This window comes from Papilio xuthus, unplaced genomic scaffold (assembly GCF_000836235.2).
Source record: "Papilio xuthus unplaced genomic scaffold, Pxut_1.1 DF828952.1, whole genome shotgun sequence".
NCBI classification, from domain to species: Eukaryota; Metazoa; Arthropoda; class Insecta; order Lepidoptera; family Papilionidae; genus Papilio; species Papilio xuthus.
In genome coordinates this window covers 116,769-135,108 of record NW_013529697.1, presented here as the reverse complement: position 1 = coordinate 135,108, position 18,340 = coordinate 116,769, and the positions used below count along the sequence as shown (strand labels likewise).

General features: G+C 41.6%; 3 protein-coding genes across 3 annotated transcripts in view; 2 read left to right on the top strand and 1 right to left on the bottom strand.

Moving 5' to 3' along the window:
* The window catches only part of LOC106123359 (WD repeat-containing protein 26), a 7,166-nt gene extending 6,061 nt beyond the window's left edge, over window positions 1-1,105 (top strand). Inside the window, exon 11 of the mRNA XM_013319622.1 lies at window positions 1,098-1,105. Coding sequence (XP_013175076.1) covers window positions 1,098-1,105 — 8 coding nt within the window. The remainder of the gene's footprint in view (window positions 1-1,097) is intronic.
* Window positions 798-2,494, bottom strand: Trs23 (trafficking protein particle complex subunit 4-like protein Trs23). The gene is made up of 4 exons (XM_013322874.1): window positions 2,231-2,494; window positions 1,738-1,829; window positions 1,448-1,634; window positions 798-1,334 (listed from the first exon to the last, which is right to left on the bottom strand). Exons 1-4 carry the CDS (start codon window positions 2,403-2,405, stop codon window positions 1,135-1,137), a joined length of 654 nt encoding a protein of 217 aa, XP_013178328.1. The 5' UTR covers window positions 2,406-2,494; the 3' UTR covers window positions 798-1,134.
* Window positions 2,495-4,586: 2,092 nt separating this feature from the next.
* LOC106123348 (DNA-binding protein D-ETS-6) overlaps window positions 4,587-18,340 on the top strand; it is a 15,373-nt gene continuing 1,619 nt past the window's right edge. Inside the window, exons 1-6 of the mRNA XM_013319612.1 lie at window positions 4,587-5,186; window positions 6,400-6,542; window positions 7,282-7,418; window positions 17,294-17,405; window positions 17,729-17,875; window positions 18,225-18,334. Coding sequence (XP_013175066.1) covers window positions 5,111-5,186; window positions 6,400-6,542; window positions 7,282-7,418; window positions 17,294-17,405; window positions 17,729-17,875; window positions 18,225-18,334 — 725 coding nt within the window. The 5' untranslated portion in view covers window positions 4,587-5,110. The remainder of the gene's footprint in view (window positions 5,187-6,399; window positions 6,543-7,281; window positions 7,419-17,293; window positions 17,406-17,728; window positions 17,876-18,224; window positions 18,335-18,340) is intronic.

Sequence of the window (18,340 nt, the reverse complement as noted above, 5' to 3'; positions counted from 1 at the left end):
CGCCGCCCCGCCCCGCCCCGCGTCGTGCCCCGCGGCACTTGCTGCGCGCTAGACATAGATTTGGGTTAAAATTAATTAAGTTTAGTGATCGGAAATAAGTTAGTCGGAGATAGGCTATATTTTTGTACCGGCCGTTGAATCTCGCACGGGCTTAAATTATTTAAAAGTTAAGACAGAACTGAATTGGCAGCCATTTAATCTTTGGAGATATGAGTGTAGTGCTGCGAGGGAAGGTCCCTGAAGTAGTAAATACCCGAAATCGACATCCGTCGTAATGTCAAATAACGTCAAGTCTAAATACAACAAGAATTTTGATTGTTTAGGTAAGAATCTGTGGCATCCTCTGTCCAGTTGTGTAGGACACGTGCGCACTCACATAAAGAGAATACATTGAAACATTATTTTTCTTTATTAAGAGCAGAGTGTTGCTGATTCGGTTTTTAGCTCGGAGAACAAACCACTGTGTAAAGTCCAAATATGTAAAAGGTTGTTTTCTTTGAGCGCTGAGGACAGAGGGCCGATGCGAGGAGGGGCGGGGCGAGGGGGTGAGTGGGGAGGGACACATCGATCCGATTGTTATAAATATAATTATTATATCAATAAATTTTCTATTGTAAACGAAGACATTTTTATTTGAACCTTTTTGCATACATGTTTTATAAATTTCTGATAATAACATATTCAAAGGTAACTTAAGTATGTTGCTTCATTGGAATTTGATCATTGAAAACAACATGATATTGAACATAATTTTAATAATACAACATATTAACCATGAAGATGTTCCCTAAAACATATATATATGTTTTAGGGAACATCTTCATGCAGCCAATGAGTGCACTTGTTGTGGAGCTCATTCAACATAAACAATCTTATCTTTTCTCTTTATAATATTAGTATAGATGAACTATGTTTACAACAACTTCAATGAGACTGATTTTTTAAACTTTTCTACATGAGGTAAGTCCTCAGGGAATGTGTGACCACAAGACACATTTTAACTATTATTGTTATACTGAAACTGAGACCTCTTCTCACATTTATCACATCACATGTGGAGTCTATAAAGTGTATGAGGAATTGTGGCTTATTCGCAGCGGAATAACTCAAATCTGTCCAGGTCTGCCCATTTCACTATAAGTTGGCCGTTCCTGACTTCTCCACCAGCTCGAGCAGGGTATGCAGGGAGGTGTCAAACAGTTCACAGCGGATGGGCATCTCAAGGGAGTAGAAAGGGTTTTTAAGTGCATAGTCTGAGTACAGCTCATAGATGCGCTTCAGCACCGCCTCCGCGCCCGCCATGCTCGGCTCCGTCACCACAATGAACTTCACACCTAACAACATTTAAAGACACTATTAGCAAATCAAACATACAAATAGAAAGTAACATATCGCTAATTTTTTACAATATGTAAATGTGTATATATAAAACATTTAAACACTCAACCTGTCAATGTCTGGAAGCAGGCCAGCTTGAATGTATCGGCATTGAGGAGCTCGATGCCGGAGGACTTGGGTACGGGGCTGAGCTGGCTGGCCAATGCAAACAGCGGATAGAACATGCTAGCCAGCACTATCTTCTCATTTGTTGTGGCTCTAGCGCGACCAAACTTCAAACTTAGAGGGTAATTCTCCTGGAATTCATGATAATATCTTTACAATGTATAAGCTCATGTTTATTACAATCTGAATTCTGGTTTAATTGCAACAGTCCTCTTTGCAGTTTAGCAATAATACCTTAGCTTCAATGAGATCAAAGACATCTCTGCCATCTTCGGTGGTGCGGCCGGCCACCGGTGATCCATTCACAGACAGCAGCATGTGTCCAACTGAAACATGTACATTTATATATTTTCTCTCTCAACAAAAATTCTATATTTTTATACTAATTTATTCTTATCCTAATGGTTGCTTGTGATTTTGTCAACATAGAATTGAAAAAATATTGTAAGTAACTCTCATAAAATGGTAACCACCTTCTTGTAAAAGTCATGTTAAAGAATTTTGGTACAGCCGTTGGGCAATTAGCCGTAACTATTGTCGTCAGACAAAAAAAATGTTATTCCTTATAAGTAATATCATGTGCACGAAATATTTTTCTTAATACCACATACAGACACTCAAACTTTATAATGTACATATATATGTAAATAGATAAATATCTTTGAAACATAAGAGCTTACAAAAATTTACGTAATTGGTGGCATAGAAATAGTAACATATTATTTACCATTTATTCCATCTCTTTGGCCGAAAACAACGACGATTTTCTTATTCTCATACTGTAGTTTTATATCCAGCGGATAGCCGAATGTTTTTTCCGTTTCTACTTTCGGTATGTTGTGATCATAGTTATAAATCAAACCGCCAGATTTGCTCACTATATAAACACCATATATAACCATTTTCGTGTTTTGCTTCTTTTAAGTCCTATTTAAATCCATTTATCGTCAACACAAATTGTAAACACTTTTAAAGAAATGTTGAACTTGACAGTGACATGTACACAGCAGATAATAAAGATGTACATCATAAGGCAAAGGACTTTTTATCATAGCGTCAACAAATACCATCACGAAAAAAGTAATTCATATTTATATGTTTTGTTCGAAGTAGTTAGTGCAGATCAAGTGCGAACTAGTGTCCGGTAAATTACTGATACCTTGACCAAAACAATAACGATTTGCCCAACTTATAACTTACCTTTACGTAAAGATTCTTAGTTCTGGCGCTAGAGGGCATCAATATTTGTTAAAAGTACGGTTCTTCCAAGGAGATTCAAATATAAAATGTAGTTATAGAGAGGACATTACCAACATTTCCTTGTAACAATTGCAGCATATCGTCCGTAGCACCATTTTTCACAGGATAGCCAAAAGCATGGCACAAAATAATGAACATTTTCTAATCGGATTAATGTTGACTAGGGATTGGATTGAAATAAGAAAGAATTCGCCTCAAGAAATTGAGCTATAATGGTAGAAGACAAAGCTCGGTGTCATAAACGATTTTTTTCCTTCGTTGTAAACTTTTCCTGTACGCTACATCTGTTAATAGAAACTGTATGTAAACATTGGGATAATAAAGCAGTTATTTATAGATGAAAGTTCCACGCATGTCTACGACTGATTTGAAACAAGTAGGTGTGCGTTTGATTCATGAGCTGAAAATGTTTAGCGTTTGTTATTGCGAGGGAATGTTGTTACGAGTGATGACGGAGCAGATGTACTGTTGCCTCCGCCACGCCGCGCCGCGCAGTTGACGACGTCAGCTGTTCAGTCGGCTGTTGCGGTGTGTTGTGCGGTGTCGGCTGAGGTGGGCGGCTGCTAAATGAAGATGTTTTAGTTAGATTAACCAATGTATTAAAAGCGTCAATTATAAACAGTGATCAGTTTACGACAGCGCAGTTAAAAGCATGTATGATCTAACTACTGGTGGGTTTTAATTGTTTTTAAGAATAGTTAGTCTCTTGGGCATTTATGTTGATATTTCAGACATCGATTCGTCATCAGATCTTAGTTAGCAGCCAGTCCAGAGCAGAACCAGTCAGAATAATTTGATATTTTCTTATTTAAATTTAATCATTGCCTGCTATCTAAGTACAAAACAGTTCAGCAAAAACAATAACTTTTTCGTTCGGACACTGTATATGAATTTTTGTGCAATTTATTTATAAATATGCCACTCCTCTGGTTATACAAAATAAATAAAGCCGTGAATGTGGTGGCGCGGTGACGGGCGCTCTAGCAGCCTACATAAATCTTATTTCCACTGAGTTTCTAGCTGCGCGCCGCCTTTACTATTGAATCGCCAATGGCTTGTATGTAGAGAGAGTCGCTATTACTACTGGCGGCGACTGCTATACAAACCAAGAGTCGCGCGAGGTCGCAGTCGCACTGCTGGCTGCGAAGTGCAAATAGGAAGTGAGGCTGCAACGCTGGATTTCCCCGTGCGAATTCACGTATGAGGTGAGCGGTGACCGGCGAATAATACTTTACGTATGGCGTATTGCACTGAGTCTATCCTGTTTACTATAGAATTTAGATGCATATGCAATATTCCTGTAGCTTTAAGCGTAAGATTAAACAATTACTTTAGTATTTCTAGTGAACGAGAAACAGCCCAAAGAAGTAGGAAGATTGTTAATGTTCTAGACTACCACAATGGAATTAGTACAAAGCCACGTAACATGAAAACAAACTTATAAATATTTCTTGATTCTTCATTGTAGGAGATACTTTTTTGTTTTATATAATTTCTTTATCTTAAGCACTTACTATAATATATGTACCAACAAAGACAGATACGTTTATATCTTAACTATACTCTGCCGATAAACCTGAGTCATGTTTTTGCAACTTTTATAAATATTCAAAAGAAAACATATTTTTTGAATATTTTTGTCTATAACGGAGCCGGATAGACAGACAGACATCAGTTACACTAATTCACAATACCAATACTTTTATATCAGGGTTCAGGGTCACTTTTTTAATTATTTTTTTATTGTTAAATATATTTGAAACAATGGTGAACTTCAATGTGACATCGTTTACTTTATTAATGTTAATATCCTAATAGAATTTCTCGTTCTTTGAATCTAAAAGAGTTGTAGATCTAAAACGTAAGGACCCCAATCGCTTGGCCGCCAGTTTCCTGGATACTATCGTCGCAATCGCACATTCTCCCTTACGAGTATACTTTGGTTAATCTAGAGCCATAATGGGATTTGCAGCCGGCTCGGGGTGCGTTGCTCATTAGCGACTTTCGCACGATAACGCAATCAGTGGGCGAGAAGCCGTGCGAGGCGACTGATGCGACTGGGGCGAGGACACAGCGAGCGCGCGGCACGGCCAGCGATATACTTAGACGCGGTGTAACCGAGCGCGTGGCGAGCGCGCAGCTTCTCGGAAAGCGTTTTCCTCGTCAGAGCGCGGCGCGGTGACGAATCTCGACGTCATCTGTGACGCGGCGCTCGCGATAAAAAGCAGGTGGGGGCGCCGACGCCGGCCCTAGTGAAGCCGCAGCCGCGAGAGCCGCACTGCGCCCCGGCGCCGCATTTGCAGCACTCGCAGCACCCGGCGCAACACTGGCACCCAGCCATGCCTTTATGGAGCCCGCGCCCTGCGCCTCTTCCTCCTCCGACGAGTCCGGCTCCGACTCGGGGGATGACACCGTGCCCGCCGGTAAACTCCTGTGCTTTCTAAAGTTTCAATAGTGATACGTCTTTAACTGTACGAAAACGAGTGCTTTCATTCAGGATCAGTGTGATTATAAGATTTAAAACAATGTGCAATTTGTTCAGTTTAGCTGTTGAATATCAACTGCTCCCAGTAATTTTGTGGGCGGTGCCGTGTGTTTGTTGTGTAAGGCTTCGTGTTGTCAGGATGCGGCGTGTGCAGCAAAGCCTCCACTCGCCGGATGGTGGCACAAACAATCTCCAACGTAAATGCAAAATGCAGGCTTCGCGGCCACAGCCAACTGCACAATGTCACATAACTACGAACAGGTTATTTACAATTTTCCAACGGTTTTGGAATAAAATAAAGCATTATTAGTTTTTATTTTAAAGTTTGAAGTTGCCAACCGCGCGCACATTTATTCATTGAAAAATTTCATGCAATCATGTAACCAATAATAAAACAATACCAATTGATGATGAAAACATATGAGTTAGTTTCATTTAGTTCTTTAGAGATGTGTAAATATTTAAGTATATTTAAGTCAATTTAAGACGTTTTAATACACAAAATGACAGCATATACAGCGCAGCGCTCCTGTGCTTTACTCAGGTTATAAAATGTTTTGTCATCAAACTTCAGCAATATTCTAATGATTAATAATATATTAGGTATTTAACAATTAAATGTAAGTGTATTTTATTATATATTTCCATATTTATGCAACAGGTGCATTGTTTTATTTTTATGAAAGCTTTGTGCGACTGGTGTCGCAGGAGCGCCGCGCCGGCACTTTAGGCCTACCGTGCCGTTTACTGACCAAATCCTATGTTTTCTAATAATCACATACTTTTTGAAAAGTTTTATGAATAGTTCAGTATACAATTATGTATTATATTTTTAATTTTATTAAAAGGGAGAAACATAAAACTAAATTATTCTTAGTAATTATGTATTTAGCAAGCGCAAGAAGAGTGTGTGTATGTGTGTAAGTTCTCAGTTCTCTCTCAACTCCAGCTATCTGACAAAATATAATTTCATTGCCAACCAATATTTCATTGTTTAACTTATGGCATCGTTACAAGCCAACATGTAGGATGAAGTGTATTCATAGTTCCCACTTTTTACAGTTACTACTTTTCCAAGTAATCAGATTGTTAGTAAATAGTATTGAGTAGTATTGTGAAAAAAAAAACCCAAATGTGTGTAATGCACTCAGACCCGAGCACGTGGCAGAGACGCGACGTGGTGCGCTGCGTGCGCTGGGCGGCGCGCACGTTCAAGGTGCGGGCGCCGCGCCGTCGTCTGCTGCCGCGCACAGGCCGGCAGCTGCTCGCACTCGACGACGCCGCCTGGCTGCAGGTATGTCTATGTCCACCGAGGCTGTGCACCGACTCTTTGATCGAATCCCGATGAAAATTGTTCAAATTCACTTGCTATAAAATATCTGTAATCTTTCAAACTTTATGCATAAAACATCAACATACGAGGTACAAAAGTGCCAAAGAATTCCTTTTAAATCGTCATTTGTGAATCATATTTGTTTTTTTGGTGAAAATATAATATAACTACATTACGACGTGATGCGTTGATATTCTGATTGGATGACAAGAACGTTGGTATACTATAATATGTTTTAGTGCATTTTTTTATAATATTTCGTTCAATTAATGTAAGTTTCAACCGTTATAGAACAAACATAGATAAAACTCAACCTGCGTGAATTATATTTATGAAAAATATATTAAGTGTGGGACCAATTAAGTGCGACTGCATAGTGTGTATTGCCCCGCATACGAACATTACAAGGAAAGCCCCACGTCGAGTGTCGCGAGGTTACCCAACTATCGGATTGTGTAATGACCTTACTGTCGATTATACTTACTTTAATTTGTGATTAAATAGCAAATCATAACAATACCAAACATACATAAATGTGTTATAATCATGGGTTGCACACCGACCTGTGATGTAAGATAGACAATGATAAGTTAGCGTCCGCACTACCTTGTCAGTACTTTTTAGAAGTCTGATGTCAAAGTGGGATTGTTTGTGTAACTAAGAAGTTGTAAGTAGATAGTAGTAAATGTAATATGTGTAGGTGTGCGAGGGATGCTCGGCATCGGCACGCATCTTCAGCGCGTATGTTGCGCACGCGCACGCCAGCGCCACCGGCCGCCCGCCGCCCGCGCCGCTGCCCGAACACCAGGCAGCCGCCGCACCCTCCTCACACCAGCAGCCCTGCAACAACGCTTCTCTACCAGGTCAGAATGAAACGAACTTTATTGTCTCTCTCATCAATGACATACATTATGTATTAAAAAGACAAAGCCATCTATCGACTCCCAGAGGCGACCGAAAAACTTTTTGCGCGCCAAATCCCGTGAATGAAGCTTGTAGCGGCGTCGAGGACGCTGAGTCACCTCCCCCGCGATCACCGCGCTCCCCGCGCTCACCGCGCGCCATTCATCTCGCGCTATGAAGTTGATTCAACACATTTCTCGGAATACAAAGCGGTCGCCGGCGCCGCCTCACGATCGGCTGCGGTACACTTTACTATTACTGGTCACTTCAACTTTTCTCTACTGTAACATTACAACAGTTCTCTGACTAATTCACTGACTTACTGTGAGTTTCGCCCGCAGTAGCACTTACTTGTATTAACACATAGTGTTGTCTCCGTTAGAGATGGCAATACGTGTCTATACCCACTATTATAAACCCAATAAATCTGTAGTGTAACTTTTCGGTAACTACGAATGACAATCTATTTCAACAGCTGGCAACGACAATCACCAAAAATAATATTATAGCATCTAGTAAGTAATTAAACATAATAAACAACAATATAATCTTTAGTATTTTTACGTTATTTAAAAGAATAATTAAAGCTGAAGCTAATAATGAAGCTAACTTCTCATGACATTGTATGTACTCGTATATTTACAACTATATGTATGAATAATATTCATGCAATGAAACAATATTCACAAACAAACTGATTCGTTAATAACATTTATCTTGTGTATTGATTTTCATTATTCCTTTATCGGGAGAATTATCAAAGAATAGGGTCAGCGCGGCGAGTGTGACGGAGAAATGCTTTTAATTCACCAAACGACAAAATTATGCTGTCAACGTGGGGCGCCCGAAAGATATACTCGTAACGTCTAAAGCGGGACATTAAATAGATAATTCCTGAAATTATCTGATGTTATTGAGAAAAATAAGCGCACGTGTTAAATATTAGCTTCAGTACTTATTAATTTTCGATGATTAAGAAAGTTATGCTGGTACTTACAACTACTAATACGAGTAGCACATGATTTGTTAAGTTTGTTTTTCTATATTTGCTGAATTACTGTCATCCATATTCAACTTTCAACGATTTTATATATTCAACGGATTCGCGCATCGTCACACGAGCGACGAATTGAGGACATACATTGACAAAATATATATACTTTCCAACCAAACATTTCATACTTAATGCTTAAAGATTTTGCTTACTTAGCTTTCAAATCAAAAAGATTCTTGTATAAGATGATTCATATAAAGATCCTACGATAGAATTCTTTATAATAGGATATATTTTGTAATAGAAATGTGTCCAGCAAGTTTTAGCCCCCTGCCGGCGAGCGGTCGGACCGCAAGGACTGTTACAGTGTACGGAGGGAGTTCGGGCTGGACTACAGTCAGACGCTTTAGATTTAGCCGCGGTACGCTACAGACCATTACGCCTGGGACATAGAGCGCTGGGCTGAGATGACGAATTTCTCTCGCCTCGCCTCCTCCACATTCCTCATCTACGCATGCATGCGCAATGGACACATATAGAGACATTTCTATGTGTGGCAAATATCACGAAATATGCGGCACAAGTCGGTGCCGGCGACAGGCGCCACAGTTCGGCCGTCGATTGCGGAATTTCGTTACTCACGATTTTTGAGTCATCTCATATGATGAGAGCAGGCCAGCCGCCGGCGCTTCACCTGCTGCCAGAGCTTGCTGCTGATTCACCGCAACAAAAACACCACATGCCTTTTAGCCATTCATCAATTTAATAATATAAAAAATTGGCCAATTTTCTGACACATCCAGTACAGTCATATAATCTTGGCCACAACATGAATTCGTTGCGGGAGACGTTTATAAGGGACATTTTTTATGAAATACTGATGACTTTAGTTGGACTGCTCTAATCCTCCTTCTTCGAAATGTGCCGTTGTTAATCCCCGTTACGTACGACGATATTTCTGTGCCATTATTACAATGGTATTTGAAAAAGCGCTCGTTAGAACGGGTAACTGGCGAAGTGCGTCATTCAAGTACAAGCCAGTCTGTTCATCTTACGTTATCGCCAAGGGCTAAATAAATTATCATCACAAAACCCTCGAGCGCTAGCGACGCGCAGTCTGACGTCAAAACAGCCTTATCAGAGTGAGTGGACGTTATTTTTTTGGTGATATTATTTGCATAGATTTATGAATTAAGTAGAATCATATGTACATATATAATCCGAGCCAGGTGGCGTCCCGGTACGCGTCGCGCATATATAAACAAGTATATAAGATATAGTTCATAGAATCGATAACCGATAGTAAATTTACATCAGTTATCAGTTTCTGAGGAGCGCGCTTTGCGGCCGCTCTATGCCCGCGGCCTCTATACAGGGCATACACGAGGCTGCACAAAGGTAGGTAACAGTTATAAATAGACTTTTGTTTTAGTTACTAGCCCGTGTAATGACTTAGGTACGTATATGAATCCATGGAATTGGGTATATGCGGGAGAGAGGCATCGGCGAGCTGGACGGCCGCGGCGCTGCAGGCCCAGTTCCGTCGCGCACACTATTATACTTAGTTATCAGTGTAATCACAAATGGGCAGATAAAGTATTCACCAGAAATGAGATACGCGGTCGTGGAGCGGAACATACTGATAGATAATACAACATCTATCTATAGTATAATGAATGAATGACATGATAACATATTACATATGAATTCATTCAATTTGTGATAAAATCTATCTTATGCGATTTAATTTGATTAGATACAACACGAACACGAAAAAACAAAACCATCAAAATGTAGAACGATTTCTAAGAGCTATAATGGTAAAAATAATGCGGCCCACAGACGCCTCACCGAATTGTGAGATTAAGAAACTACGTAAAATGTTAGTTCTTTTTCTATACCAAGGTACGTGTGTGGGTACAGCGCTGTTGCTTCTAGCACTGCCCTACGTTCTGCCCGGCGTTACCCTGATACTCTTCCCTTCGTAGACACACGCCAATGACGCACGATGACCGCACGGAGGTTCCTTTTTTGGTATTCCAAAAAATCCCTTTAAAGAAGAACACGGATTACGTAACCTAATATAAGAACATAAACGTAAAACGTCACAAATTTACCATAACCTTTACTTGGGGTTCTCAAGGCGTAGCTCACAAGGCGAGAAAATATCCTCATCGACAACATTTGTTTTAAATTTGTACAGCGTCCTGTCCGCGGTAAAGTACAACTTACAAATTTTGTCAATGACGTTATGAAAACGCATACCGCAAATATTCGTGATAGACACTCTGGACACAAAATTGAATTGGGACAAAAATAATAATTGTGAGTACGTAATGATGAAATACGTCACAGATTTGTTGGGTATCCTATAGAAATTCCTATATCCCCTATAGAAATAAAATTCGGAAAGGAGAGCGCGGCTTCCGGCTGCGTTTAGGTTAGGTGAGTTCCGGCTCGAGCCGCGCCGAGCCGCGCCGAGCCAGCGAGGGAGATTGTGACTAACATTGTCTTGCAACATCTTAACAACTCGCTGACGGAAGTGAATCACTACGAGTACACTACACTAGGAAGCGTGACTCATAGTTCCGTATCGATGGGGCCTTGAGGTTATCATTGTTTCAGCTCGCGAATCTGTAACAACAGATGTATGCCGCGAGCCGTTTTGTGACTCACCTCACCTCCACTGCCGCTGCCTGGCCGTGAGGTATATACCTAAATGTAAATGTCTAATATAAAATAATGAAAAAAAACATTAAAACAGACATTTTCTTTTTATAAAAATCTAAATGTAGTCGTGAGATTTAAATTAATAGACGATTTCTTGATTTACATTGTGCTTTAATATTATTTACTTTAGCTTTAATAATACATTGGCTGAAAACCCCAAAATTTGTTTTGGGGTTTTCAGCCACTTTTCTTTCTTCACTTTTCGCTGTTGGGCCTAAATCAAAAATACAAAAATTCCTTCCTTAGCTTTTTAGGTAATATTCTGTTGCCTTGACTTTTCCTTGCGAATAACAACAAAAGTATTATACATAATAGCTATTTCGTGGAAATGTTTATTTGATTTAAAGCGGCAGATATGTCGGCAACTTTTTCTGCAAAACCGCAAAATAACTTTGGAGTTTCCTGTTACTCGAGTCGTTAAATTACAATGCTGTGGTCGGGCGGCCTCAACTATGGTAGCGCCTCGCGATTGGCCGCCGCGCGCCACTCCCACGCCCGGGGCGGCCGTGCCACTCGCGAGTTCGGCCCTGGCCTAAGTGGGAAATGCACTATACACCACCTTACCTAACATAGTCCTTATATTCGATGTTCCAACCGTCCTTGACACGTTTCCCGAGGTTTCGGAGCCCGTAGCGTACGGAGGCGAGGGGCTGCGGTACGAGGTCGCCTGCCTCACCTGACCACTCCTATTGACTGACCATTTCGGCAGCAGCGGCTGTGAAATAGTCGGCCGGTGTCAGGAGTGCTCTGCCACGCCGGCGCCCAGCCGTTTTATTAACCTTCTCACCACCACACTCAATTTAACTAACGACATACTTTTATTTAGTACGAATAGGAATAAAGTGAACGTGGGATAGCTGAGTACCGCTACACAACTACGCCTATGCTACTATTGTGCTTATTACAGTTTTATTCCTCTACATTATCTGTTCTCATTTTTGGGCTGTGATAAATATAAAATTACGCAATTTCAAATATAATTGATGTCACTTTATAACAAAGTGACAGCAAAGATCAACATGAACACCCTCAATTGTATCCGACCGCCGACGCCGCCGCCGGGCGCCGCCGCGGGGCTGAAGATGCGGCGGACATAAAGAACGATTGCCCTCGGGACCTCGCCCCTCGACCCCTACCCCGCCACCTCTCGCAAAATATTGCTTTCTAGGCCCCTATCACTGGAACTCGTCTCGCGATCGAATTAATAATTTTTTTTATGAAGTTTAATACCTACACTTATTTATTTCGTGATTACTAAATTAATTAGTGTTGGCTATTGACAGTCACCTATTTCTGTGAGCGAGGATATGAGCACTTGGACAATGCTTGAGACCTTTGTCTGAGCCGCTACGATATTTTCTTCGTAGCAAATCTTTGATAACCATAAATAATAGATTTTTATAGTGAAATGTAACAAATACTTATCGTTCTTTTTATTAACTATTTTATGATGTGTTTCATTTTCTTCACCTGATGTAAATTTGTTACCCGATTAATTTACCCTTGAATTTTGTGTAATATCTGAACATTAAAAACAGAAACAGTATTTTTGAACATTTCAAAGAGATTTTTGAACAGTGAAAAGCGTTTTGTTGTTTACTACAAAGCCTTTCAATGGTAGGGTGGTCGCAGCGGGTGTGCGGGGGTGCATTAGCAAGTCAATGCGGGCCGCGCACCGAGCCCCGGCTTACCGGCGAAAAGCTCCCAGAATACAATTAAACCTCACGCAGGCCTCTTCGTAAGTCAATGCGACGTGTCATGTGCGCGCGGGGCGACCACATAACCCCCGTCATCCAGGCCCGAGACCCCAACATTGACACCATTGTCTGATGACGGGAGTCGAAAGTATAGCGAGAGAAATATTGACTGTTGCAATCACTGTTACCATATAACAGCGGTTATTTTTATTATTAAGCTGTACCGGTGTTACCTTCATATTGAGAAACTGTGAACACTTACAACATTTATAAAATGGATCTCACATACGACGGGAATATACATATTATTCTGGAGGCGACGGAGTGCATCTATTTTTTTTAACTTAATATGTTATTTTCGTTAACTAAAACTTAGAACCGGTTACAGTCTTTATTAATAAGAGTGGGCTCGAAAATTAATATTCAGGAAGTGACCTATATGAGTGTTTGAGAGGAATTACATTAATTACATACGTATATATAATTAATGTAATTCCTCTCAAACAGCGGCATGTTTAAGTTCATACATGAAGCCCTAACCGACAACATGAGCCGCGGTCGCAGTACGGGACAGGTCCTAGACACACGTATACAGCGGGCACGTGTCCCCTCCGCGCCGCACCGAGCCGCTCCGAGCCGCGCCAGCCTGGGAACCGCCGCGCTTTCACATTCCCCACTGAGTCACTCGGAATGCTGCCCGAGCAGCAAGCACATTTTATTTTTATTTAATAAGGCAATTTTCGCTTCGCGTAACTAATTACATAACATGTATTTATATAATTTATATAATAACAAGGAATTCTTAATCTATAATCTTAAATTTATTAAAACATTGGGGGCCTCGCACGGTTCGGTTCATATCAAGTAATATTTCTTGTAACAATTTCAATTCCCTCTAGATTTTTACTGGATCATAGATCGCTCGGAGCCATAGGTTTCTACAAAGGTCGAATAAGAAATCGAACCCACGACCATGTGGTCGTACGTTCATACTCTAAGCCACTAGACTGTTGGCGCTGCAAAAGTGGTGATTGCCACCAGCTACGGTAGCACTTTGCATCACTGACGCGACTCTATCATTTCCCTTTCCTTATTAACAGGTGTCATCTTCTGCGTACATACTTTGATGATATGTGTAAAGCTTAACATTGTATTGTTCCCAAAGCTTATACGATTTTTAATGTAATAATTGGGTGAATTTGTGATACAAAACTCGGAGAGCCGCGTCCTCCATTATTGATCTTAGCAAGCTCGTACTTATTAAAAACTCAAAACATGGACATTTTCATGGTCCATTTTACTTAGTTATTTTAGTTTAATATTCGATGCTTTATCTTGTATACGCTCGGGACATACTTTATCTTTAAATTAACGGTTGCTACAAATTTTTCTAACAGTAGATATTTGATCGTAGAGTGGCCAGCACTGACGAGATTTGGCGGAGCCCCACGCAGAGGCGGGGCGGGGCCTGCCTCGGCCGCCGCCTCCCGCCTCCATCCCCGCATCTGTCCCCGCCGCCGCCCCCCCGCCGCCGCCACGTCACACAATACACTTTAAGCTACGCGATAAACTTGAAATACAGAAGATAGCGAAAGATAGTATCGCGATCATATAACATTCACACGCTTCACAAACTTTCACTACGCTATCTTATAACTGTACCAATGTGAACTAAACAGACACGAAAAAACATTTTCTGATATAAAAGTGGGCAATGTTGTCTTACAGATGCATAAGTAAATTACATATGTAGGTACTAGTACGAACAACTCATTTTAGCTTCCTGTCCTCAGCGGCTTTTTCACTCACTAGTCTCGTCGGTTATTAATTTTTCTAGATTGTTATTACAAGTCGATATTTAGGTACATTTATGATAAAATAATCCGCGATGTTTGTTTACGTGACTGAAGCGCTGATATCGGAAGCGCTACATAATTATATACTTGGAATCGCGATCATAAATAATATATGTAATCGCATTCATCATCACTAAACAGAGATAGTTGTCGCGCGAACGCGATTATGCGAGATAGCGGTGTCGCTACGCCGCTCACGCGCCCGCTCACGCGCCCTCAGCCGCGCGCCCTCGCCTTATCCCGCGCCCTCGCCCGCGCCCGCGCCCCAACAGCCTAGCACAAATAAATACGACAAGCGCCATCGTATCGTTATCGTCAATTATGACAAACTCCATCCGCGCGGAAAAAATTTAGTAGTCCATCTTCCAGACTATGTTCTACATCTATGCCAAATTTCAGTGAGATCCATGCAGTTATCTCCATAACTAATAAAAATCATCCATCAACGTCATATCACTACAAAACAAACACCTTCACGCCGCGGCCGTCCCGCAACTCCCGCGAGGGATGTCGCGCGATCTTCCTGGCCACACTCGTGGTCATTTCCTGGTACTAGCTTTGTGTGATCTAATCACGACTGACTACGTGAGATAATAAATTTTTGCAATAAATACTTCCTATGTTTAAAAAAAAGTTAATTATGTTTTAAATTGTCTATTATCATTGTTCACCTTGGTAAGATAAGTTGATAGATAATGTGTTGATTACAAACATTGGCGCGACGCGACCGACACCTTCACTTACATATTATTTAAATAGCTAATTGCAATATAGAGGTTTTCACGCATTATTGAACTCTTCATCTTCATCAACAGTACTACTCTGCCTCACTGTTCTGTTCTTGTGTACATAAATATGACAGAAATATTCAATTCAATGCTGCTTTCTTGTTCTCAGTCAGTGCTGCATCTCGGTGTCGGCATGTCCTCTAACGAAACTATCATAGTATTACAATGTATGTTGCCCCCTTCCATCCGTGGAATCATTAGATTAAATCAAATCACCAAATAAATACTTCTAAGCGATATAAACGCGCGACCCATGCCTGCGCCCCGTGCTGTATGCGGCGTGGGGGCGCGGCGGGGGCGCGGCGGGGTGCCATGCCATGCATTATGCAACACTCACCAAACACAAATGTAATCTCAACTCATACGGTTTTAGCATTTAATCAGCTGATACAACACTGACAAGGTTTTCGTACTTCCTATTCGAGTATTATTATGGGAATAGAGTATAATAAGGACCAGTTAGTGGACGTAAGACATAACATTTCTATTTTGTTTATAATATCGGATTACTATCTAATAAGATTACTCCGCATAGAAATATTTGGAATCAGCGGTCGCTGACAGGTCCACTATAACACTTTCGAACGCCTGAACTCTAAATTAAGTCATTTTTCTCCTCCTTGTCTCCGGTCGCCTCTCAGATCATATCACAGATGAGTGTATCAAGAAATCAAATAACTGATACTGTTTCGCAACCCCCCGCAGCTTCCCTCCGGTCGCTAAGCTCCAAAAGATCCATAGGGATCACACAGAGCTTTCTATAGCGAGAATCTACAGGATTCTCGACTAAAATTGATTTACTTGTGACACGGTGCGGTGCGGTGCGGTGCGGTGAGATGCGGTGAGGTGCAGTGAAGTGCGGTATGTTTTGACTAGTTATTGTTCAAAACAATCCTTGCTTATAACCGAACTGGCACCGGCACACAACTGTTAGTCAAGTCTAAAGTGTAAATGTTTTGTTCGCAAGACTAAAAAAATAAAAAGCACGGATAGATTTTCTTAACAAAATTACATAGCTAGAAATATTTTACGATTCCTTTATCATTTGAGACAATCAAATGAACGTGCTATACATCTTACAGCAGCGCGACTCTACAGAGTGCGCGAGGGCGGGCCGGGGCGCCGCCCTGCCCCCGCCCTCTTCGATGGCAGCCGGCACTCTCTGGCTTCCGGTGCCACGTCCGGACGTTTTGTACTCGGGCTCAATTTTGTTATACATTGTCGGATTTGAGTAATTATTAAAAGATACTACTTAGTGGTAGCATAAGTGCGTAGTGTCGTGAAACAAAATCAATGAGTGTAGTGTAAAAAATGCGGCGTTACGAGTGTGCTGCGTGCAGCGCGGTGCCGTGCACAAGGCCATGCTTTGGCTGAGCGCGGACCGCCGGCTGCAGCTGGTGCCGCGCCTCTGTCCGGGTGCGTGCCTCTGCCGTATTCCATCGGCAGTCTTCGACTAGTCATGTGCATAATTTTAAATACCTACTAATTTTAAATATGCATAAAATAAGCATGTACTTTGTAAGTATTTTTTTAATTCTCCGCGAAAGAAGCCGGGAGCAAGTTCGAAGTTGACAAAGTCACTGATCTCAAGCGCCTCAAATATTTTAGCAGCAATATTTATGTCGTACATAGCACGAATGACACAATACGAACGTGGCGGCAACAGTTTCTTATAGTTCGCACACATCTCACTTGACTCTTATTTATCACCGTTATAATTCGCAGAGCCGTACGCGTCGCTGAGCGGGTGCTCGCGGGGCGGTGCGGGCGCGTCGGGCGGGGGGGGCGGTCAGGTGCAGCTGTGGCAGTTCCTGCTGGAAGAGCTGGCAGCCGGCGCGCCCGGTATCTGCTGGGAGGTAGCTAATAGCTCTATTATATTGATTAAATCATCACTTTATTGCAACTAACCATCCCGCTACAAAGGATAAAGGAATTACTTCTTTATAAGTGGAAGAGATCTGGATAACATACTTAGTCTGAACAGTTTTGCATTTCCTTTGTGTGTATTACTTAGTGCCACGCTCAGTCATTTAATGTTTACAGTCGCTTAGTGTAAAGTTCTCGTACTAACCACTTTGTAATCAGTGTACACAAAAATACATAGCATCATAGCATGCTTCATTTGACAAAATTACTTTTGCGATTATTCGTTCAATAAGTATTGTGTGTGGTGTGTGAGGGCGCTCCGGGTGAGGGCGAGTTCCGACTGGCCGACCCGGACGAGGTGGCGCGCCGCTGGGGCCGGCGCAAGCAGAAACCCAATATGAACTACGACAAGTTGTCCCGCGCCCTGCGCTACTATTACGACAAGAACATCATGACCAAGGTAACTGACTCCTGGCCCGTGCAATACAGAGCGCGTAGTGCAGTCTGCAACCTGCAGTCTGCAGTCTGCAGCACTACTTCACCTCAAATTGTTTATTTTTCGGTATTGGTACACGCCAAGTACTGTTCACTACAATACTCTTGACGGCATTGATATTTTTTTCATTAATTAACATCAATCTAGTATCCTTACGGAATAAATATGTACATATTTTGTGCTAAGCGGTATACGTATACGTATTTTAGTTTCGAGAAGGTAAGGTAACTAAGGATTAACTGGTCTGTAATCCATGCGCTATAATTTCAGTAGTTTTAATTTGTTCCTAAATGGGATATTTTGTCGCATCTAGGTCCATGGCAAGAGGTATGCGTACCGTTTCTGCTGGGCGGGACTGGCGGCGGCGTGCCAGGCGCAAGCGGGCGACACATCGCCCTACTGGCGCTGCCCGCCCCCGCACCAGCCCGA

What these genes read in the sequence shown, in the direction of transcription:
- Trs23 (XM_013322874.1), bottom strand. Translation starts at nt 2,405, where the DNA reads ATGGTTATATATGGTGTTTATATAGTGAGCAAATCTGGCGGTTTGATT. An exon ending in CCAAAGAGATGGAATAAATG is followed by an intron (nt 1,830 to 2,230) that starts GTAAATAATATG and finishes TACATGTTTCAG; the next exon opens with TTGGACACATGCTGCTGTCT. An exon ending in CTGCTTCCAGACATTGACAG is followed by an intron (nt 1,335 to 1,447) that starts GTTGAGTGTTTA and finishes AAATGTTGTTAG; the next exon opens with GTGTGAAGTTCATTGTGGTG.